The 23,597-nt window shown below is 33.8% G+C and overlaps 3 protein-coding genes and 1 non-coding gene across 8 annotated transcripts; all 4 read left to right on the top strand.

The window, feature by feature from the left end:
* The first annotated feature begins 184 nt into the window (after positions 1 to 184).
* LOC105125906 (uncharacterized) lies at positions 185 to 2,888 on the top strand. The gene is made up of 3 exons (XM_011026578.1): positions 185 to 276; positions 528 to 2,394; positions 2,494 to 2,888. The coding sequence occupies exons 2-3, from the start codon at positions 538 to 540 to the stop codon at positions 2,707 to 2,709; spliced, it is 2,073 nt and encodes a 690-aa protein (XP_011024880.1). The 5' UTR covers positions 185 to 276; positions 528 to 537; the 3' UTR covers positions 2,710 to 2,888.
* Positions 2,889 to 6,493: 3,605 nt separating this feature from the next.
* On the top strand, positions 6,494 to 10,380 carry LOC105125905 (ultraviolet-B receptor UVR8-like). 4 transcript variants are annotated; one of them, XM_011026575.1, is made up of 7 exons: positions 6,494 to 6,883; positions 7,358 to 7,402; positions 7,512 to 7,798; positions 7,897 to 8,246; positions 8,356 to 8,757; positions 9,009 to 9,393; positions 9,852 to 10,380. In XM_011026575.1, the coding sequence occupies exons 3-7, from the start codon at positions 7,562 to 7,564 to the stop codon at positions 10,092 to 10,094; spliced, it is 1,617 nt and encodes a 538-aa protein (XP_011024877.1). In that variant the 5' UTR covers positions 6,494 to 6,883; positions 7,358 to 7,402; positions 7,512 to 7,561; the 3' UTR covers positions 10,095 to 10,380. The 4 variants fall into 4 exon arrangements, with proteins under 4 accessions (XP_011024877.1, XP_011024878.1, XP_011024879.1 ...); XM_011026576.1 differs by having other exon boundaries at positions 7,543 to 7,798; XM_011026577.1 differs by lacking the exon at positions 7,358 to 7,402.
* A 5,803-nt stretch (positions 10,381 to 16,183) lies between these two features.
* Positions 16,184 to 18,289, top strand: LOC105125908 (dof zinc finger protein DOF4.6-like). Of its 2 annotated transcripts, none has more exons than XM_011026580.1 (2): positions 16,184 to 16,360; positions 16,878 to 18,289. In XM_011026580.1, exons 1-2 carry the CDS (start codon positions 16,334 to 16,336, stop codon positions 17,742 to 17,744), a joined length of 894 nt encoding a protein of 297 aa, XP_011024882.1. In that variant the 5' UTR covers positions 16,184 to 16,333; the 3' UTR covers positions 17,745 to 18,289. The 2 variants fall into 2 exon arrangements, with proteins under 2 accessions (XP_011024882.1, XP_011024883.1); XM_011026581.1 differs by lacking the exon at positions 16,184 to 16,360 and adding an exon at positions 16,374 to 16,477.
* A 2,783-nt stretch (positions 18,290 to 21,072) lies between these two features.
* TRNAI-AAU (transfer RNA isoleucine (anticodon AAU)) lies at positions 21,073 to 21,146 on the top strand. Its single transcript has one exon. It is a non-coding gene; the product is annotated as a tRNA-Ile (tRNA).
* Positions 21,147 to 23,597: the final 2,451 nt, after the last annotated feature.

A 23,597-nucleotide genomic window follows, 5' to 3' on the forward strand; every position in this document is an offset into this window, starting at 1 on the left:
TTGCTATTTTCATGCAGTGAGAGCAAAATAAAACATAGATGTTTGCCTGTTGTGTTTAGAAGCTTTCCCTTTTATAAAAATTCTTTTCTTGAGGAGAGCAAGGGTATCAAGTACTGAAGACATTCGTTTGCCAGCTAGTTCTATACATATAAACTTCAAGAACCATAACATCAATCAACAAGGTTTCATCTTTCAATTTCTATTTCAGAATATTCTCTCTCAGCTAAATTATCATATTTCGCGGCGGAAATTTAACAAGCATCGTCTTACAAAGAGGTAAACGCATATTAATTTCTGGAATGATGTTAACTAAGTTCCATTAATTTGCATTCTACTAGGTGAACGCATATTGTCATCTTCGATTTTCTTTATGTTCATATGGAATATTTATTGAAGATACTTAATTATTTTCTATTTTTTGTTTCATGAATTAAAATGCATACATATCTACTTTACTTTTTTTTAATCTGATGTTGCAGTTCTGTTTCAATTGTTTGTAATTTGATTGTTTCAATGCATATATATAGGACGATACCGATGAAGGCACTCTATCCATGTTTGAAGAAACTGTGGAATGAATGGCAGCTACAAGCATTGGTCTTGCTTAGCCTCTTACTCCAAGTAACACTCATCCTTCTCGGCAATCGTAGGAAGTATACTAATAAAATTTGGATCAAGATTATAGTGTGGCCTGCTTACTTACTCGCAGATTTAATAGCAACAACTGCACTTGGTATCCTCACAAATCGATTCTCTTATCATTCTGGGCCTTTGGATGCACAACTAGAGCTAACGGCATTTTGGGCACCTTTTCTCTTGCTGCACTTGGGGGGGCCTGACACAATCACCGCGTATTCTGTGGAGGACAACGAGTTATGGTCAAGGAACTTGCTTCAACTGGTCGGCCAGACAGGATTTGCATTTTACATCCTTTCCGCAGGATGGACAGGGTCCCGCGTTTCATTTCTAACAATTCCAATGATGGTGGCAGGGCTGATTAAGTATGGAGAAAGAGCATGGGTCCTGTGGTCTGCAAGTTATGAGCAGCGTAGTAAAGCATCAGCATCCCCTCATCATAATGTTTTGCAGTCTATTTCTGAAGTTCAAGATTATTCTAATATTTCTGATGATAAATTACTTCAAGTCTCCTATGGGATGCTCGAGATGGCTAAGAGCCTCTTAGCAGGTGTTTCAACAACTGCAATAGAACCGTCCATATTGGCAAAGCATCAAGAAGTGACCTCAAATCTTTTGGAGAAAATATCTCCTAAAGATGCTTTTAAGGTAATTGAAATGCAGCTTGGATTTATGTATGACCTGCTGTATACGAAGGCTCTAGTGTCCTACACCCCCTGTGGAATTGTCTTGCGGCTCACCAGTTTTCTTCTTACCAGCGTTGTGCTGGTGTTATTTTCTTTGGCCCCCCACAACGTACATAAGTACTCAAAGGTCGATCTTTGCATTACTTTTTCTTTGCTTGTTGTGGCAATTGTTTTGGAGCTTTATGCGGCACTTGCATTCCTATTCTCAGACCGTACTCTTGTCTGGATGAGAAAACATAATTTCCCTAGCCTCTCACTATACATTACTTCTCTCCTAATACATAGAAATCATAGATGGTCAAATTACATGGGTCAATTCAATTTGCTAAGCTACTTCTGCAACGAAAAACCCATGGGTTTTCGTGGAATCTTAGAGCTCTTGAAAATCAACGAAAAGCTAGAAAAACAACGATATGCTACTTATCCTCAAGTCCCAGAGGATTTGAAGGAATGTTTAGTTATGCATTCCAAGAAATTTTGGTCTATAATTAAAGAAAGTCAGGGCACAGAAAGTATGATGGCACTTTCGTGGAGAGGATCTGTATCGTTGCGTTCTATGTTGCCCAAGGACACCGTTTATATATTAAGCACTGGAATAGAGTTACAGCAGACAATCATAGTTTGGCACATTGCTACAGAACTATGCTATCACCTAGATCATGATTATTTCACCCAAAAAGAAACCAGACCATCTGGCAGTGCAGAAACTGATGTCTTGAACTGGAAAATGAGCAAGCGCATCTCCAGATATATGATGTATCTCCTCGCCATTTCACCTGAAACGTTGCCAGCAAGTGGGGCAATCGGTCGGATCAACTTTGAAGGCACTTGTGATGAGGGCAGGAAAGAAATTGCATCATTTGAATCAAAGTTAGATGATCAAGTCTGCACCCAGAGAGAAAGAAAACATAAGATTAAAATCGAGGCTTCCAAATGGTTGTTCGAGCGGCACAAGGATTCAATTACCGGTGAAAATCAAATAGAGCAACAACTGAGTGGATCCCTTCTATCCTTGGGGTGCGTGCTTGCTAATCACCTGACAAACTGCTTGCAGACTAAGACTGAAAAAGAGGTGTCACCTACATATCTGTGTAATCTTCGTATTTAATTTCCCTTATTCCCCCCTTCTTTTTGCTTGTAATGTATTCCTTCTTCACGTATGTGCTGTCAGCGCATGGAGAAAAAATGGGACGCAATTGCCAGTTGCTGGCTTGAATTTCTATACCATGCCGGAAGACAAAGCAGCGGAAATCAGCACGCACAACAACTCAGACAAGGTGGAGAGTTTCTCACTCATATATGGCTTCTATATGAGGAGTTGACGCTTCTCGATAAATTGTCAACCGCAGAGGCGGACAGAAATGAGGGAGAACAAAAAGCTCTTTGAGAAAGTTTGGTCTTATCAAGCATTACTCTCCAGCGAGCTGGTGCATGTATGATCATGCAAGGCCTGTAAAGTTTGAATTACACCTGTCCTCAACGTGGCAAACAAAAACATTGACCATTTGTCACATGGCAAGAGAATCATAAAAACAACATCCGAATATTTCAACATATTGATTTTTACTGTGAAGCAGCTGCCCAAAAATGGACACTGCCTATCATTTTAATTATTTGTCTGTGTTGTGATATGCCTCAAATTAATTTTTTTGACTTTAAAAAAATATTTAAATATTATTGACGTATTTTCTAATAAAAAATAGATAATATTTATTTTAAATATTGATATGTTTATATATTTTATGATATTTATTTTTTAAATATTGAGACAAAAATATATCAAATTAACTTGTTAAATATGATACTTGAATTATAAGGTTATGATAACTATATAAAAAAATTATAAAAATTATAAAAAATAACTCCTAATCAATTCAATATTGAAAAAAAAATTAAAAATAAATATATTAAATTAAAAAAACAAAAAAAAACTAATCGAGTTAACCTGTTAAATCCATAATTTAGATTATGATATTGAGATAATTCTATATAAAATAAATTCAAAAGGATTATAAATCTCAATTTTCAACTAACTCGATGTTAAAAAATAAAATTAAAAAAAAAACTCAAATCAATTTAAATTAATATGTTAATCTCATGACTTGAATAATAAAATTAAAATAAATTTATAAAAATCAAATAAAAATATTATAAAACTCTATTTTTAATAGATTAAATGTTGAAAGTTAAATTTTAAAAAAAAATTAAGTTTATGAGATATGATAACTATACATAAAAATATTATAAAATATAATTTTAAAAAAAATTTAATATTGTCTATTGAAATTAAAAAAAAAAGAAAAAAAAAAGAAAAAAAGTTGAGTTGTTGTAGATAAAATTTAAAATAAAATAAACTATTCATTAAATAATATTTTATAGAAATGGCTACCGTAATTACCGTCCATTGTTTTTGTTAATTTTAGTCATCGTAAGAGCAGTATAACTCAAAAGTCTTCACATATACTTATCGACACTATCTATTTTTCCAAAGTCAGGAATCTTTTTCGCCTTATATATATATATAATAACATTCACAAAAGCAGCAGCAGCAGCATAACCCAGCAGCATCTGTCTCACCTCTTATACTCTTAACTTTCCCAACTCTATATTAGCAGATACCCCTTGAAGACAAGTTGAAGAACAGGGCGTCAAACACGAGCAAGCAAAACCAAGTTCTGAGTAAGTGATGATGCTTCGATTTGCACGTTGGCTGGACAAGGGTTGTCAGCTCAAGAAACTCTGTCACAGCCAAGACCAGGCACAGCACATCTACGTTATTTGCGCTTTGAATATTTTCCTACAATATTTGCAGCTCACACATCATGTTATTATCCCCGACCTTTGAGGATCGATAGAGTTACTGGTCGAACCAATAGATTATAGGCGGAGTGCAGAGTCAATTGTGTGAATATGCAACTTCCTGCATTAAAAAAAATAAAAATACAGTGCTTAAATAGTGGCAACTGCCAAGCATAGTGCTGGTGATCATATAATAAATTAGTGATGCCTTCAGAAGGGATCAAGTACCATATGGCTTCTTCTTGTTTCTCATAGTTAAAATGATTTTTCGATAGTCAAACAAGCTGGTAATTTCTCCATTCTTTTATAAATACTTGAGTTGACCAATCTAACCCATTATTTAGGTTTAGCTATGATTGTACTCATCATGTTCTCTCCAACTTAGATTTCGTGACGCTATCACGCACGATGGTTGCTTACAATCAATTTAATACAAAATGCAATAATTCATGAATCAATCTATCATTCTTGTCTTGCTTGGTTGCTCAAATCATATCAGAAATCGCAAATCAAGAACTATTTCCAGCTCGAAAGCAAAGAACAGAGAACGTCTGCAGCAAACCTTATCTTGGTTTAATGCATGGGGATGTTTTATCAGGAGAGGTATCAGTGGAGCTTCCTGCCATCTTCTTGAAAGAGATTCCTTGCTTCCCAGCCTAACAAGACTTCAACGAGAAAATCTTTCTTGGAGCGCATTTCAATGCATGCATCTAGGCTTCAAGGTGTCTGAATAATCCTACAACCATTATGATGATCACACCAGAAACAATCCCAGATCAAGTCTTGACCAAATACTATCCAATAACTTATTCATACTTACAATCAACAAGTTACTTATTTATTCTTTTTATCCTTAAATATTAAGCAAATAAAATATTTTTCCATGACTTCGAAAGTTATACTGGTCATTTATCAACGAGGATCTGTCTTGGTGTTTAAAAATATCCCACAAAAATTAAAAATCGTGAGGGATATTCGAACCCATAAAATGAACCCAGAACATCCGATGACTCGGCTAATTCTTGAGTGCTTCCTTGTTAAAAACGGAAACTTAGGCTACTTCACTATTGCGTGTTGGATTAGTTTTTCTTGGCCATCATGATAACATGAATGAATATTCCTTTTTGACCCAGAGGGTTTTCAGCTTTCCTGTACACTTTTGGTTCTTAAATTGCTTCTCAGATTGTTTCTTCTATTGATATTTTTAGTAATACTGAACACACGTATAGTTTAATTGGGTTGTTTTTATAAAAATTAAATACAGAAAAAAAATATAAACAAGTTTAACTGAAATATCAAAAACAAAAATAAATCTGAATCTTTCTAAATAAGATGTAAAAAATATATATTAATTGTCTGATATTTTCTAATGTGTCCCTTTCTTTCTGTCCCGACTGAATTCCAAGTTCACCTTTATTTTTTTCCCTTAAATACATTAAATTTTCACTACTTTTCTGATATTTTCTAATGTCAACCCTTTTACTTTTCAAGAATTCTGATATTACCTCCAAAGTTAAATGAATTACTTTTAAAAAAATTTATTCTTAAAATTTTTATTTTGATTTTTAATCATGTTTTAGATAGTCCGTATGATATATGTATGAATTTGAGAGAGAAATTAAATATAAGTTAGAGAAAATAAAATAAATACCATAAAAATTATATATTTACTAGTTATTTGAAATATATTAGTAATATAAAACAAATATTTTTATAAAAATATATTTATCTAAACACATATCAGTTTCTTAAATCATTTTCAAAAGTAATTTAAACATATTATTAAATAAAAATCTTCTAAAAATATAAAATCTAAACCATTATTATTAAAATTAGCTTGGTTATGACCTGTTGATCTAGAACTTGATCAAAAATTGGATTTTAATGTTAATTGAATGGAAGCTAGATATTTTTTGGTATTGCAATTGTATTTTAATATATAATAAATTAGTAATTTTTTTCATTTATTTTTTATATTAACAGATTAAAATAATTTTAAAATTTTTAATTTTTAATTTTTAAAAAATTATTCTTTAAAAACAAACATAACCATGCCGCAATATCAAATTGGGTATTATTCTATTGAATTCAATCAACAGCAAGTTTAATTTAAAAATTTTAAATAATATTATTTAAACTGTAAAAAAAATAAATTTTTCTGAATTGGTACAAGTTAACCTTTGAATTCTTGACACGGGTCTTGAAATTTAACTGAAATTAAAAAAAAAAACAAAAAAAAAATGTAAGGATGGTATTGGAGTTTTTAAACTATAGGGATAGGAGTGAAATATCGATGCATGTACATGTGTGAAAACATAAATTACCCATAAATTTCATATAGGATATATACTATATAGTCCTTTGATTTGATCTCACCCTCTCTATCATCATCCACTACACATCTAATTCCCTTTTTTTTCTCTTCATATATCTAACCTTTGATCATCATCATCTCTCGTATTTTTGCATCCACTGATCTCCCTTTTGAGATTTTCTCAGTTTGCTCTTTGATCAATTCAAGGTAGAGCTTTCAGTCTTGAAACATTTATGTTTTTTTCTTGATTTGGTTCACTGGTGATTGGCTGGCCAGATCAAGGAGAAACAGGAGGAACAACATGGGGTTTCTTGGAAAATCTTGTTGGGGCTTTTTGTTTCCCATTTGTTGACTTGTTGGCAGAGAATTTAAAGAAAAAATAAAGGTATTGCAGAAACAGAGGATATTGAACCAGAGAAGCAGGGGAGACTGAGAATTTGAGATTTGGGTATGGGTTCTTTGATAAATTCTTGGACTTTATGGTGTTAATTTTGTATAGATCATAAAAAAAATCCAGTTGAAATATTAAAATCCAGTATGCAAGTGTAATTAATTCTTACTCCTTGCCAAAGCTTTTTTCTTGAGTGATTAGAATTAATTTCTTGCATCATGAATTTTAATATATTTGCAGCTATGATGATGGTGATGTTGATGATTAAAGATAAAAATTGAAAATTGATACACTTTTCTGCACTTGATCATCGAATGGAACCACCCCATTTTGTGTGCAAGGAAAATCATTGGCTTTTTGAAACTTTGAGACCCTCTTTTGGTTGGAATGTAAAGATGATTGATTTACTAGTTGCTGCCACTGTTGGTTTGATCAAGATATCTCCGTCCATGATCATGCTAACTAGTTTGGATTTGTGGTTTATCTTAGCTTTCGAGGAGTTTTCATTTGCATGGTGTTTTTATTTTGTAGGTTTGATTTGAGAATTGAACTTTGCTGATAGATTTATAATTTAAGGTAAATACTTTTTGGCCGAGATTCTCTTACTGTGAAAAGTTTTAGTTCTTAGGACGATGTTGGATTACAATGTGGTGATGTCGGTGTCTGTTTGTCTGTTTTTATTTAGTTATTTAAATCCTCTACTTTGCAACGTTCAGGCACTGCGATAGTTTGGAAATGCCCATGGATGCCACTACGAGTGGAACCCCAACTATACAATACCATAATATCAATGATCAGCCTGTCACTGTCACAGCCATTGTTGCTGTTCCTGTTTCAACATATCAGCGAAATCAGCACCATTGTTTTGGGGACTTGATTCCTGGAGAATTCCCGTTAGCTACCAATCCATCAATTGTCCTTCATGTCCTCACCGCCTGTAACTTGGATCCTCAAGATCTTGCAAAACTAGAGGCAAGTGATATTTTTCTTTAACTTGTGACTGTGAAGCTCTTTTTTATTTGGTAGAATTGATAGTGCTGCTGATTTGATTTCCATTGTGCATATTGCAGGCAACATGCTCCTTCTTTAGGCAGCCAGCAAACTTCCCCCCCGACAATGAATTGTCCATATCAGAGCTTGCTGCTCTGGATATGTGTCAAAAAAGAGCCATATTTAAGCCAATGGCACCTGAAGAACGCCGAGATTTGAAACAAAGATGCGGGGGCTCGTGGAAACTGGTCCTACGATTTTTGCTGGCTGGAGAAGCATGTTGCAGGAGGGAGAGATCCCAGGCAATTGCAGGACCTGGTCACAGTATTGCTGTGACATCGAATGGAGTAGTTTACTCCTTTGGCTCTAATAGCTCAGGACAACTTGGGCATGGCACCACTGAAGAGGAGTGGCGACCTCGGCAAATCAGGTTGCTCAACCTCTACAATCACTTCTTCCACCATGTATTGTTAATTGAGGAAAATGCAAAGAGTGATTGCTGTGCTAGAGAAAGTTAATGGAACTTCACTGTGTTGCAGATCCCTCCGAGGCATTCGAATTATCCAAGCAGCTGCTGGACCTGGTAGGACAATGCTGATTAGTGATGCTGGGCAGGTTTATGCCTTTGGAAAGGATTCCTTTGGTGAAGTTGAGTACGGAGCTCAAGGAACTAAAATTGTTACAACTCCACAGCTGGTTGAGTCCTTGAAAAACATATTTGTGGTGCAAGCTGTGATAGGAAATTTTTTCACTGCTGTATTGTCCAGAGAAGGAAGGGTTTATACATTTTCTTGGGGAAATGATGGCAGAATTGGTCATCAGACAGAGCCAAATGATGTTGAACCCCATCCTTTGTTGGGGGCACTTGAGAACATTCCAGTGGTACAAATTGCAGCTGGATACTGTTACCTTCTTGCTCTGGCCTGTCATCCTCGTGGCATGTGAGTGTCTCTTACAATCATGCAACATTGCAAAAGAAAAAACTAAAAATTTTCTTTGGAATTTACTTTTTAACCCGGGATAAGAATTGAGTTCTGTTTAAGATTGTCCACAATTTAATATTTCCTACTAACCATTCCAAAATCCTTGAGATATATTCTTTTGTCTCATCACTGTTTGGTCATGACTGCTGAACTGGCTACAGCAGTTTAGTAGTTTCTCATATTTTGTGTTATATTTTGGATGATACCAGGTCAGTATACTCTGTTGGATGTGGCTTGGGTGGGAAGCTTGGACATGGATCAAGAACTGATGAGAAATACCCCCGATTGATAGAACAGTTCCAGCTTTTGAACCTTCAGCCAATGGTGGTTGCTGCTGGTGCATGGCATGCTGCTGTGGTAGGAAGGGATGGACGGGTTTGCACATGGGGTTGGGGTCGCTATGGGTGTTTGGGCCATGGAAATGAAGAGTGTGAATCAGTTCCTAAGGTGGTGGAAGCATTGAGCAAGGTCAAAGCTGTTAATGTTGCTACAGGGGATTACACAACCTTTGTGGTTTCTGATGACGGTGACGTATACTCATTTGGTTGTGGTGAATCTGCTAGTCTAGGTCATAATGCTGCTGCCGATGAACAGGTATGGCCTCTAGTTTATATATATATATAGATTTTGTTTTCATTAATGCAGAAGGAAAAATGATTGCCTAATTTCCTGGTCTCGTGAACAATTTTTTTCTGTAACCCCCATGATTTGGGCCTTGAAGTGCAATTCAAGATCAATGGTCTAGTTTCTATAATGTTTATTTCTCTATGCAGTCATTACAGAATAAAATTACTTCTTTTTTTCCCATATTCCTTTAACAGTAGTAGAGATTGATTGATTGACCTATTATTATTAATGTCGCCTTGATTATATACCTATACTTAAAAGGTGATGGCGACATTAGAAACTGACAATGCTTCATGTTGCATTCATTGTTGTCTTGTTGTAATTTGACCATTATTTTGAAATGCTATCTCTGGATATTGATGTTTGCATGATTCTTTGAAAAGTTACTGAAGCCTGTTTAACTTTGTAAAACTTATCTTCTTCAGGGAAATAGGCATGTCAATGTGTTAAGCCCAGAGCTAGTAACATCATTGAAGGAGGTGAAGGAGCGAGTAGTGCAGATCAGCCTAACCAATTCCATATACTGGAATGCCCACACCTTCGCACTCACTGAATCTGGGAAACTGTATGCATTTGGTGCCGGAGACAAAGGGCAGCTTGGTATGGAACTTGTCAACAACCAAAGCGAAAGGGGGAATCCAGAACGTGTGGATGTGGATCTAAGGTAGAAATTAATTATACCGCGTCCCCGCCATTCCTCCTCGAACTATGCTAGTATCATTTACCATCATCACACATTGCATTTGATGTTTAGATTTCCTTGTTTATTTTGTACATAGGAAACAGAAAGACAATTGTTAAGATTTAAGGCTAGGTAGTAATGGCCAAAGCTCATTCATGTATATGATAACATTTAAAAAGATGACTAGCGCTTGGCTGCAAGAAGTTAATAATTCATGCATTGGTTAACGTTCATCAATAACATGTTTATGTTATCTGGATTTCCCAACTCAATTCATGTTCACTTGGTTTGAGCGTTATCAGTAGCCTGTAGGTTCTATAGATTTGGGACCCATCAAACAAATGTTTCCCAAATTCACTTCTAGTTGCCGATAAAACATCGATGATTCCGGGCAACTTGGGGTAGTTTTCTTAAGCCACCCGAAGTAACTAAGAACAAATGCCTTCTCAGTGTTCTTTAAGTACTTTTCTGATAGGGAAATGCTTCAATGTTTGCTTTTTAAGAATTTCATGGAGCCTTATGAATAGGTGGTGGTCTTTGTAATATTCTCATGGTGATGGTATATTTAGCTTCGTCTTAATTACTAGTTTAATTCATTGTATTACAACACGCATTGCTATTTTCGTTCCAATGATATGCATGGATGGATGTTAAAGTGAGTTTGACGCATGGATATCATGAGATTGGATTGGGTTACGGTTTGAGTCCAGCCCAAGCCCGGTATATTGTTTGGACAAAAAATATAATATAAAAGAGATTGATTATTATTATTATTTTTTAAAGGGACATTCTTTTGTTGGGGAAACTTTTTAAACCATGCAAAGGTTAACATTCAAAACGTGGATGGGATTTTTAAAAGAATTTCAATTCAGCCTTCATGGTTGATAGTTAATACTATGTTTAGAATTGTGGTGGCAAATATGATTTAAAATGCTTTTTTATTTAAAATATATAAAAACAATGTTTTTTTATTTTTATTTTTTTTTATATTATCACATCGAAATATTCTAAAAACATTAAAAAGTAATTTTTAGCAAACTTCAGTTAATCTTTTTACATTTTAAGATTTATTTAACTAATTTTCAGTCATAAGCTAACTTCAGTTCCATATATGTTTAAAATTAATTTATATTATGGATTTAATTGTAATAATTCCATTATTTTTTTGCGTGAAAAGTTAATTTGGTCGTCCCTATAAGATTAGGGAATGAAAGTAATAATGGGATAATGAAAATACTATTCTTAACCATAGTTTTAGACTTACCTTGGTATTTGACTAGGTTTAAAAGACTGGTTATCGGGTTAAGTTAAAGGTCATCAAAACATAATTAAAAAACTAAATAATATTGTTTGGATATAAAAAATTATCAATTGATCATGTCAAGGTGAGTTTAGTTGATTAATTCAATGTACAAATAATTAAGAATAAAAACGTATCTATAATCAATCTCTGAATCGATGAATTATTGACCTCCATTACCATGTGTCTTTGTGGTTCAAAAAGGAAAGAAGAAACCGAGGCATCCATGCTAAAACAATGGTGTGCTTCTGGATCCTTGCATGTGAGGCAAGTGCCTGGGCAAAGCAAACGTGAATGTTCCCATTTTCTCCCATCATTGAAGCAGAGACCATACAAGTGGGTCCTTTGATTTGATCCCACTGTTTATGATTTCCTCAATCAAATCATATTTACCCTCACTAATTAATCAATAAAAAGAAATATTCTTCAGCAGAAAGTAAGTCAAACATTGCTGTCTGCCTCCTAATTTGGTACCCGAATAAATACCATGGAATATAAACACTCATGATTTCTCGTTCAACTCATGTAGTTTCCTTTTCCCTTTTTTTAAAGGAAAAGAAGAGTGTAAGTAGGTTGACTGCTCCCGTAATATTTTCAATTCATTTTTGTTAACCCCAATCCCTTTTTTGTTATAATTGTTCTTGAGTTAAGTTTATGATAAAATCGTGAAAAATATCTCATATATAGAATATTGGGTTTCCATGGTTTCATTACTATGAAATTGAACATGAGAGCTGTGAATTAATGACTCTTTAATGTCGTGGAGAAGACGAAGAAGAAGATAATATCTTGAAGAAGAAGAGTAGAATATATATGTTGTCTGTGTGTCTGGTTTAACTTATGTTTTACTCTCTCTCTCTCTCTCTCTGTATATATATATATATATATAGAGAGAGAGAGATATATAACATGTTGCAAATTATCCAAAAAAATCTTGATTTTTTCAGAGAAAACTTTTGGTTTTTTTGGTATATTTTTATTAAAAAAAGGTGAATCAAAAGAAATTATTCTATTATTTATTTATGATTTTCTTAATAATGTAATTACTTTAGAAGAAGCATTTAGCGCTCTTGAATATTTATTTATCCTCCATGTATAAAAGTATAATTTATTAATTATTATTATGATAGATTTCATTTTTATATGAGTATTTATGATTTTTTCTCCCTCTCATTAGTTTGCTAGATTAATAAGTGGTTATAACTTATAAATTCAAACAATTAACTACTTTCTATTGCTTTCATAATCACATATATTTGAAAAAACATTTTAATAAAAAAAAACTAAATAGATTTTTCTCTCTCATTAGTTTACTAGAAATTAATTATTAATTATGTAACTTGATCATGTTAAATTTGATTCCATCAATTTTGATTAACTTAATAGATTCATTCATTATCAAAATAACCGGTTTGAAATTCAATTTATTTTAAAAAAATTGTTTTTAATTGGTTTAAGGGTTTATTTGAAAATTTGGTAAATATTGCATTTTAAAATATTTTTCATTCAATAATGTATTAAAATAGTATTTTCTTAATTTTTTTAAAATTTATTTTTAATATTAATATATTAAAATAATTTAAAAATACTAAAAAAATTAAAATTTTAAGCTACCAGCATTTTATTCAAAATGGCAAGCGGGGTTTAATATGGCTAATCCATCACCCGGAATTTTAATAACTTAACTCGACAGGTTTAGATGACGTGTGACGCACCAGGGAGCATCGGCAACTCCTGGCCCTACAAATTTCCCATCACATGACGTTGATTAAAACATAACCATCCATTCTTTCCTCAAATCATCAACAAAAGATCAAACGGTCGCTGCAGATTCTCTTTTTTTCTGATTGTGAAGGGCCCACTTTCTCTGACTTTATAGACACGTTTCGAGATTTCATGGCGTTTCTTATGTGGGGTCCGCTTCTTGGAATGCACGTAAGCACCACGTTTCTATTCTATCCAGTTGGCTTGGGGTTCGAGCCGCCGCCGCCACTACGCCAGTGATTATTTTTTATTACTTTATATGTTAAAATAAATAAATAAAAGAACTGAGTCCTAATTTTCTGACCAAATCCTAATAAATTTAAAGTGTTATTTCTTAAGACAGAATTAAAATGGTTTGAAATAATCAATTTGTTTATAAAACATGCTAATTGGATAAAAAAGCTACCACGCAATTATTAAAGTTTGCGTTGTTGTTATTATTATTATTATTATTATTGTCTATGTTATTATTTTATCATCATTTTATTTTTTATAATCACTATTATTATTATCTTATATATTTATATATTTATTATTTTCTTATAATATCATTATCTCATAAGTACTGTGATATATCATAATTATTCTACAATTGCTATATTTAAAAGATTCATAAAAATAATTTCTCATAGTGTGGTTAATCATCGAATTAGATTGTGTTGCTAGAGTTGAAATATATAAACCCATCATGGCTTAGGTAATAATAAAAATCATCTGCACTTCGTTATTAGGTCAGGATTTTTATGTAAAAAATAATATTCATTGTTGTAAGTTTGTTTTTTTTTTTTTGAAATCCTATAACATCAAGTTATAGATATAACTAGATTAAATAAACTAGTTTTATTTAAATTAAATAATAAAAAATCAACAACAAAATAATTTATCAAACAAAAAATATAATCATTATAATTTAATAAGAAAATTATTTTTTTAAAAACAAATAATATAGTTTAATTTCTAATTAATTAAATATAAAAAATAAAATTTGATAAAAAAATAAAAATAAATCAAATCAACCCAATTCCCATCTAACTTATAGTTTAAATCATGAAATTACAGTAACTTATTAAAAAAAAAATCATTGATGATGAGAAAAAAACCTAAAAAGAAAGTAAACTAACTTTGACAATTTTCTTCAGCTTCTAGAGAGAGTGTTACAGCTCAGCTCATGAATCACATTCAGCATTGAATAGCTGGCTAGCATGTCCCCGTAATACGCAGTGGTTTTCTTCGCAGGGGAAAGAAAAATGGTGGATTTGAAAAGGAAAGCAGCACCTTCTTGGTGTCATTTTTCATAAATATTTTTGTCACTTTGAAGGTAAGTTTCAACGATTGTTTTGACCCTTTCATGACTCCCAAAGTCTTTAGAGTCATTCCCAAGTATCCCAGTGAATGGCCATTCATGTCCGGCTATGTCTTAGCCTCATAATATGCATATATATATCCAGGCAGGGCATGCATTTATAGACTTCTATCAAAATTCCTTTGACAACAAACGGTCGCCTACCTTTCCTCAGGAAAACATAGGGAACAAAGACGAATTAGAATTGGGCTCTGCTTGCTCTTTCCAGACACAAAATGCCCGCACAGATGCTGTCCACTTACAAGGGCTGCTGCCACTTGCCGACTCCTGTCATGCGGAAGAAGCCGCCCTACATCAGCCCTTTCTCCCTCAGGTTTTCTCACAAAAGAAAATCGAGGGACTAGAAAACAAGAATAATAAAGAATTCAAAAGTAATTAACCAGGAGGAGGAGGAGGAGGAGGAGGAGAATCGTTGTTGCTTTCTCTCGTTCTCTGGTCAGAGATTACCCACTAAAGCACACTGTGCAGCCGCGTAAAGACACCATAAAACAATAAACATTGACCCTATGCCAAGAAAATCAAGTGTGTTCACATAAATTTCGCAAATAATTAGGATTTTGAAAGGGTTTGGTTCTTGCAGCACATGGGGGATCTCACTTGGCCAGACATATTCAAATTAATTCGAGTTTTTTTCTCTCCAAATATCCTTGTTCCTATCTGGCAGTACACCTGGGCTGCATTTAAAATGTAAGAACATGAGTTTCTTAATTAATATTTTTTAAACCTTAAACCCTTTTATAATTAAGAACATCTATAAAATATTATAGAACACTCATTTAATATACACCAAAGTAATATTTTTATATCTAATTACTTTCATTCGTGGGTGTGTGTATATATATGAAATTAACACTTACATATAAATAAAGTGTGAGACGAAATATTATTTTTGAAATGGAAGAAAGTATGGATCAATGATGATATCGATGGGTGATTTATTCTCTCTAAATAATAACGTCCATGTTTTGATCTAGATGATAAAACAAAATCATTATCATGTATTTTAAAACTGTTTTTTTTTTTGTAAATCCTATTTTAGAAGAATATAAACTTATTTTAATACTAATTAGTTGAAGAAACTAATATTTTTAGTTGAGTTTAATTAAAAACAATCGATACAAATACATGAAATAAATAAATATTTTTAAAACTATTTAAAAATATATATTTATTTCATGTATTTGTATCTATTGTTTTCAACTAAGCTGAACTAAAAATATTAATTTCTTTAACTAATTAAATTCATCCTTTATATCTCTTTTATTTGTTTTGAAATACTAATTAAACACATTATACTCATACTTGCCATCACGAACTTAGAGGGGAAAAAAAGATATAATAAAGATAGAAATTACATATCTTTCTTTGTAAATCCTATTTAAAAAATAAAAATTCATACTAAAACTATTTTAAAAACATAATTTTTTTTTAAAAAATCATTTCTTCAACAACGCCCGGCTTCTGTATCTTTTCCCTCGCTGTGAAACACTAATCGAAGACGTTATGCTCACACTGTGCCGTCATGTGTTCTCCTCTTGTTCTTTCTTTACACTCATTTTTGTAACCGAAAAAAACTAAGATAACGAAAGAATAGCAAAAGACAAGAATGTCCCTTCTCATTTCTTGATATGCTTGTAAACAATGAGTACACCAACCCAAGAAGACACCACAAATACCACCTCAAGTCTCAAGTGTTTCCATCTTTTGCTTTTAAGACCAGTTTGCTAGAAAGTGAGAGTTGTTGATTTTTCCTTCAGCAAAAGACTGCATAACTCCCTTTTCCCCCCCTCTTTAATCCATGGATACTGCTACTCAGTGGGCACAGGTAAAGACACCGTCTTTTATTCTCTACACACAATCATGCTGTTCTTTTCCCTTTTCTCCTTTTCTGGGTTGGGGTTTTCAAGGCTAATTAGAATAGTATTTATCTTTTGGTTTGGTGGTATGTATGTTTTTTTCTTGATCACTACTCGCTTGGTAGTATATGTAAAGTTCACTTTTTTCTCCATAAGATGGTGCTGTTCATCAGCCCCCACTAATGTTTGAATTTATGTGTTCTTTGTTCTTGAAAGTTGAGAGTACTGCACTTCTTTTTATCTACACCATCTGATAAAGCACCTAGAAAAGTTTTTATAGTGTTTTTTTCCCCCCTGTTGCGTGTAATCCTCCAAGGGTTAACAAGTCTCCTTTTGTTTTCTATGTCTTGTTTGTTTCCTCTCAACTTTCCTTTTCTCCATCTTCATCTACCAAATTTGGAGTGAAGAGTTGTGAGAGGGCTTTGATTTGTGTTGTGTGAATCCTGAAATTATGGCTTTTTTGTGTCCATGGTTTTTCACTTTCAGGGGATTGGTGCTGTTAATCCAATGGAAGGTTCAAGGTCTGATGTGTTAGAGAGAAGGGCAAGGCCTCAAAAAGATCAAGCTTTGAATTGTCCAAGGTGCAATTCCACTAATACCAAATTTTGTTACTACAACAACTATAGTCTTTCTCAGCCAAGGTATTTTTGCAAGACTTGTAGAAGGTATTGGACTGCAGGTGGGTCTTTAAGAAATGTTCCTGTTGGTGGTGGTTCAAGAAAGAACAAGAGGTCATCCAGTACTCCATCAACATCGGCAGCAGCAACAGCAGCTTCAAAGAAGTTTCCTCTTGATCTGACCCAACCAAATCTCCCCCATTCAGCTTCTCAAAACCCTAAGATCCATGAAGGTCAAGATCTAAATCTAGCCTACCCCCCATCAGCTGACGATTATAGTAATTTGTCTGAGTTTGTTGAGATACCTTTTGATACTGAAAGCAACAAAACCCACCATCAAAACCCTAATCCTTCAAGTACATCTCCCTCTCATCATCATCATCACGACGTCTCACCCATGGAGTTTCTCAAGAGTACTGCCATGAATGCAAGAGGATTTAGTGCTTTCATGTCAATTCCACCACTGTCCGATTCAAACAACACCATGTTTTCAGCTGGGTTTCCTTTACAAGAATTCAAGTCAACTCAGAATTTTTCTTTAGAAGGGCTTGAAAGTGGGTATAATAACACTCAAGGGGTGCACGAGACTTGTAGTAGTGCAAGGCTTTTGTTTCCTATAGAGGACTTGAAGCAACAAGTTCCAAGCAATTCTGAATTTGAACAGAATACCAGAGAGCAAAGAGATAGTGCTCCAGCTGGGTATTGGAATGGAATGTTAGGTGGTGGATCATGGTAATTAACAGAGATAATGGATATGGTCACAAAAATGTTTAGCCTTGTGTTTGATCTCAATATAGCCCCTCCCCCACCCTTTTTTTTTCTTCACCTGGTGAATGACTTGTTATATGTTGAATCAAAACTAGCTAACAGGTAGGGTTCCATGTCTCTCTCTTGCTTTCATCTCTAGCCTTATTTTCCCTCCCTTCTCTTGACTTCATCTTGCTTGGCCTTCTTCCTCACTCCTACTCAATGTGGATGCATGTTTGAAGCTTATTTTAGCTACGGCTTCAAGATGGAACAAGAAGTCTACAGGCTTCACTTAAATTGAGAACAAAGAGAATATGTACTTGCCTATCTCTCTCTTTTGGGTTTCACGTAAAGAGTTACTTGTTGGTACCTACCTAGCTTAAGTTTGGACATAAGTGTTCTAAGTGTGTAACATGTACTGTGATGAGGATGTTGTTGAACATGATTTGACTAGTTTTGTTTATATTTTTAATTAAGAACTGGGATTTGCGGTATGGTATGATTATTGATGATTGTTTCCATATGGATTATTCACTTTCTTGGGCTTGAAGTGAGTTGGCATGATGGCTGTCAATCCTTTACAGCACTTTTCGTGTTTCTCTTCTTTCTTTTTCTTGCTTTTTTGCTTGCCAACAGGTCCTGAAGTGTCGGGTCTTGTCAACACCATCTTGGTCTTTGAGATTCTTCCACCCATTAAAGCAATCTTCATGAGGCAAAGTAGGATCTGAAGGAGAATAATTAACCACCAGATCACGTATGACCCATTAGCCATGTCTCCACATGGTATGCCACTTTCTCCCCATAGGAGATCTAATGCAAGCTTCTTTAGATAACACCTACCGCTTGCTTTCTAATATCAATCTAATCAAGGGTTCAATTCTGCATTTCCCCCCTTTTAATATATGAATTACTCCACTTTCTTTTCAATGATTCAACTTTATTATTCTAGCACTCCTGCTTTATTTGGTCCTCTTATTTTTTGGAATGTTCTTTTTGATCCTCTTATTTCCCCTATTCTATCTTTCCGCCAAGGAGGAGGGTTGCGGTAGGTTGACACAACGTAAAACTTACTCATGTCTTATATATATATGCTATTTGATCCTTAGCTACAAGATTTTCCTATTTTAGACACTCAATTTGAACTCTTCGCACAACATTTTGCCCCAATTCTATGAAAGACAATTGCTTGCCCGCTTTCTTCCCGTTGTATATTTAAATACAAAGAGGCTTCAGCTTGAACTGGCATTCACCTACTGTCTCCTTAGTTAGGTCCCACAAACATTCCCCTCGGTTACTCTGCCAAGGAATAATGTTCTCCACTAAACAAAGCAAATCCTTCAAAGAAATATATATATATATATATATATATATATATCATCACCATACTCCCATCATTAATTTACAAGAAAATAGTATGTACATCCTGCATAGATTTTACATTTGTTATTGCATTATTATATGCAATGTGGACACCTTGAAGCCGTTAATGGAGGTGGGGTGACCCTTTTCTTGCTAAACAATTATGTTTCTAATAACTTGTTATGCGGAGTTCTTCTAAATTTGTCAATGAAATTGACAGATGTTTCATGTTTCCTTTTCTAGTGTCGGTGACCGATTATAGAGAATATTTTTAACCCTTCCCGTGGAGAGGGCAACTTGCCTTTGTCCCCGGAATCAGTGGTTGAATTTTAGGCACTTCGAATGTAATTGGTGTTCATCATTTGATGAACCCGTTGTACGGTGGCAAAGAGCCCTTTCTTTAACGAGATTGCGGAAGAATAAGAATATATATGCTGTTCTTGTGTTGCGCGAGATTGCGGAAGAATAAGAATATATATATGCTGTTCTTGTGTTGCGACAAGAGTTATTTCTTTTTTTCACACTGGTGGACTTTTTACGAGATGACGTTCTTTTTTTCACACTGGTGGACTTTTTAGTCACGAGATGAGGCTCGTGATCGAGTCTTCAAACAAATCTTTGTCTACACTAGAACAATTCCTTATCTCAATTAGATTTATAAGATTTCGAAAAGTATGTAAGTGAGGTTTTCCATCCATATTCGTTGATGGATTCCCTTCAAATCTTAACCTTTCAAGTGGGAATTTTGTAAAGATTTTACATAAAAATAAAAAACCTCAGTGGGAAATTTTTTAACTACGGCACTCAATTGAGACTTTTTGTTATAATTTGGAGGTTAACTTAAAGTTTGATCTTGGACTCCATCGTTATCTTCCCATATCTTCATTTTTTTTGCACATAACCCCATGTAATGCATGTCGCGCTCAATTGCACCGACTCCATGCAAACAAGGAAATTGCTTACATAGACAATTACACTTTCCATGCTGGATCCACATGTTGATGCCGGCTGCAACCTCATCAGGGTTTCACCTATAAAAGTTTCTATACTGGTGTAAGACACTAAATGCCCACAACCTCGAGTGCTATCCAAGTATGCATGAAGATGAAGGCAATATGGTGAAAGTAGCTAGTATCTACAGAAGCCAGTGATGTCCCCGTCTATAGGTCACTCATTGTCACGTTAATTATTTAGAACTGCTGGAGTACTTGATGACAATGGACACCTGAAAGCTGCCTAGCTCTTGATCATAGCAGACAGTGATGGAGTTAACATTCATTGATTGTCTTTGAATTTCAGAATGCTGTCCGCTTCAAGTAGCCTCTTAGCTTGGCTGAAGAATCATGGGCCAAATCTTTCAGTTTTTATCTCTAGTCTCTAATGTAAAATCATCTTATTTATCAAATGAATTATTCATTATTTTGTGTTCGTCGGGGGTTGTGATTGGCAAATGCTAAGGTAGAAATATAAAATTGGAAGAACCAAAGAATATATTGAGAAGCCAAAATCATTTAGACAAGCAAACAAAGAATTGAACAATTTCAATGATATATATAGTTAATGCTTTGATAACCAACTTTTTTTTATCGAAAACTGAGAGGCTATGATTAGAACCTTCATCAATTAATGTCCAATGTTTTGCCTTGGAGGTTTTCATGGTTGTGTGTTGAGGTGTAAAGTGTCGCACACAGATCCTCGAACTTTGAGCCAGCTAAGCATGTGCAAATCCACTCCATGGTAGATTGATGCATAACAAGGGGCCACTAATCGAGAGAGAGATATTAAAAGGTCTAGAAAGCAGTGACGTTAGACGGGCAGATATGGAAACAAAATTCTTAAATCGAGAGAGAGATATTAAAAGGTCTAGACAGCGGTGACGTTAGACGGGCAGATATTTAAACAAAATTCCTCTTATTTATTATGGTTTTTATATTATAGAGCTAGGCGAGATTTCAAATGGCCTATTAGCTCAGTTGGTTAGAGCGTCTTGCTAATAACGCGAAGGTCGCAGGTTCGAAACCTGCATGGGCCATTGTTTTTTTTTTTATTTGGATGCTAAAATTAAGAATAAAAAAGAAAGGATATACGCAGGTTCGAAACCTGCATGGGCCATTTCTTTTTTTATTTGGATGCTTTTAATTAAGAATAAAAAAGAAAGGAAAAATAGGAGAAAATAAATCTTTAACTTTCCTTTTTCTAAATCTAAATTGTTAGAAAAGCTAAGAAAAAAAATGACAGAAGTTTGCCTATTAAAAAAGTCTTTGTTTTTGTGGTTATTTCTGTTTTTAAAGCAAATCATGAAAGAAAAACTGTTTGGTGACTGACAAAATATAATTTGTCGTTTGTGGGATCCAACGCAGGGCAGCGGAAAGTAGCTTGAAGCTGTTTCTTCATGTTCTGTCGTTCTTCGCACAGTGGAGAGACTGTTTACTTTTGTAGAGTGAACAGTGAATTACCTGCACATGTTTTTGGATTCCTCTTTCTTCTTTTTTTTCGGCAGACTTTTGTATTTGCTCTTAAGCTTTGGCGAGTTAATCAATTAGTTAACGTCCCATATTGTCATGTATTCACTTGATCATCTCACAGTTTCTGGCAGACCTTATTTCATTTCTTAAAGGTCAAATACTTGGCAGCGAGCATTTCTTTTTGGTACTCATATTTTGCTTTTGATTTGGGAAAGGTCACCTACTAAATGCAGCCCACAATTTGGCCATCATCATCGTATTATTCATAATTTTATCAATCTGGTGAGTTTTCTCACAGCTTATTGTGATTTCTCTCTGAATGTTTTTGTATCACAATTATAGGAAGCCATCTAGTTTGTACTCTACAACGGTTGGTTTATGAGGAAATTGTTTCATTACTTGAGGAGAAATGATAAGTTGACTATTGAAGTAAGCATCAATCTAGCTTTTATTGATCATCTCATGCACTGCATTTTCTGAGACGTGGCGAACTACCAAATTTTCGTTCTGCTACCCATTGTATTTTCCCTTTTTATCAAACTAATAATTGTGTTGATTTTGCAAGCTATTGTCTTGAAATTTGTTTTCTTTTTCTTTGCATGTTACGGTGTCATGGACGGACCTGCAAGTCAAATCCAAGATCTATGCATTTATTGGAACTCAATGTGCAGCAGCCATGTACATATTGGACTGATCATCTGCATGTAGTTTGACTCTGTGAATGCTAGCGAGAGCACCTACAGAAAGAAGGTTGCTCAAGTTGCATTGTCTTGGTGTGTATTGATTTGGCTTGTATTTTCCTTTTAGCTTATTATAGCAGAGGCTAGTTTCTTGTCTGATAGAGAAGCTGGGGATCTTGCTCACCATGCTATCGTGGGTTTCTTCATCGTTCATTTCTGCTCACTTATTCCCCGGCACCCAAAATGCACGCGGGACAACTGTGGCTCCAAGTTTCCTCTGACAGGGAGAGCTCGATGCACTAGCATGATCGAAGGGACCGAGCTCCCTAAATCAAGTTGTCTCAATGGAGATTTGGACCTCATTTGCGTTTGCTCTTAAAAGGGAGCTTAAATCTGTAATGTATAGAAGTTCTATCAGTAGCAGTAGCACCATCTTGTCTAAGGCTATTTTTGCATATTAGCTTGGTTTTTTTTTTTAAAAAAAGAGTAAAATAACATTTTTAAAAAAGAATTGTATATATCTTGATTGAAAAATATAACTTTTAAACTTGTTGCTATTGACATTTCACATATATTATGAAATGAGTTGTATAAATTATGATGATGACAGAAAAAAAGAAATTAAAAAAACTTTGATATTAAATATATTAAAGTTGATATTAAATATATTCTAAAAACTTAATTTGATATATATATATATATATATATATATATATATATATTAAAGTTGTGGTTATAACACCATTAATATTATAAAAATATTTTAATGAGATAAATATAATAATATAAAAAAATATGTAATGACCCAAGTTGGTCACATTTACTGCTAAAAAATAGCGGGGACTCATTCGCTTTCAGTTAAAAAAAAAAACATTAATTAGAAAATGAAGTTTAGATTTTTCCTAATAATGAAAATTTTAACAAATCTTTATTTTAATTATTGCTGCTAATATAAAATATATTTTATTCAAAAAAACACATGAATAAAAAAAGAATAATTCTTTTATAAAAATATATATTTAAAAAAATTATTTTTTAATTCAAATATCTATTTTAAATGTACAGAAAATTGAATAAAAAGAGATTTCGACAAATGGTCTGCAACATCATGCGAGAAAATAATTGTTCTTGGATAAAATAATAATTTCATCCTCTAAGTTTTAGTTTTACATTTTGGTCTTTGTAACTTCGATGTTCACGATAATTATAATCTTGAACTTTGTTTTGCATTTGTCCATTTTATAGAAAAAGGTTAAATTTGGTCCCTCTATTTTTTTGAATCTTTCATGTATGTTTAAGATGTTTATATATCAATCCCAACACGTCATCATCCTCACG

Source organism: Populus euphratica, unplaced genomic scaffold, assembly GCF_000495115.2.
Source record: "Populus euphratica unplaced genomic scaffold, PopEup_1.0 scaffold44.1, whole genome shotgun sequence".
Classification (NCBI taxonomy): Eukaryota; Viridiplantae; Streptophyta; class Magnoliopsida; order Malpighiales; family Salicaceae; genus Populus; species Populus euphratica.

Excerpts from the sequence above, each read along its gene's own strand:
- LOC105125906 (XM_011026578.1), top strand. The coding sequence starts at position 538 with ATGAAGGCACTCTATCCATGTTTGAAGAAACTGTGGAATGAATGGCAG. Across the intron at positions 2,395-2,493 it reads AGACTAAGACTGAAAAAGAG|CGCATGGAGAAAAAATGGGA; the intron begins GTGTCACCTACA and ends ATGTGCTGTCAG.
- LOC105125905 (XM_011026575.1), top strand. The coding sequence starts at position 7,562 with ATGCCCATGGATGCCACTACGAGTGGAACCCCAACTATACAATACCAT. Across the intron at positions 8,247-8,355 it reads TGGCGACCTCGGCAAATCAG|ATCCCTCCGAGGCATTCGAA; the intron begins GTTGCTCAACCT and ends ACTGTGTTGCAG. Across the intron at positions 8,758-9,008 it reads GCCTGTCATCCTCGTGGCAT|GTCAGTATACTCTGTTGGAT; the intron begins GTGAGTGTCTCT and ends GGATGATACCAG.
- LOC105125908 (XM_011026580.1), top strand. The coding sequence starts at position 16,334 with ATGGATACTGCTACTCAGTGGGCACAG. Across the intron at positions 16,361-16,877 it reads CTGCTACTCAGTGGGCACAG|GGGATTGGTGCTGTTAATCC; the intron begins GTAAAGACACCG and ends TTTCACTTTCAG.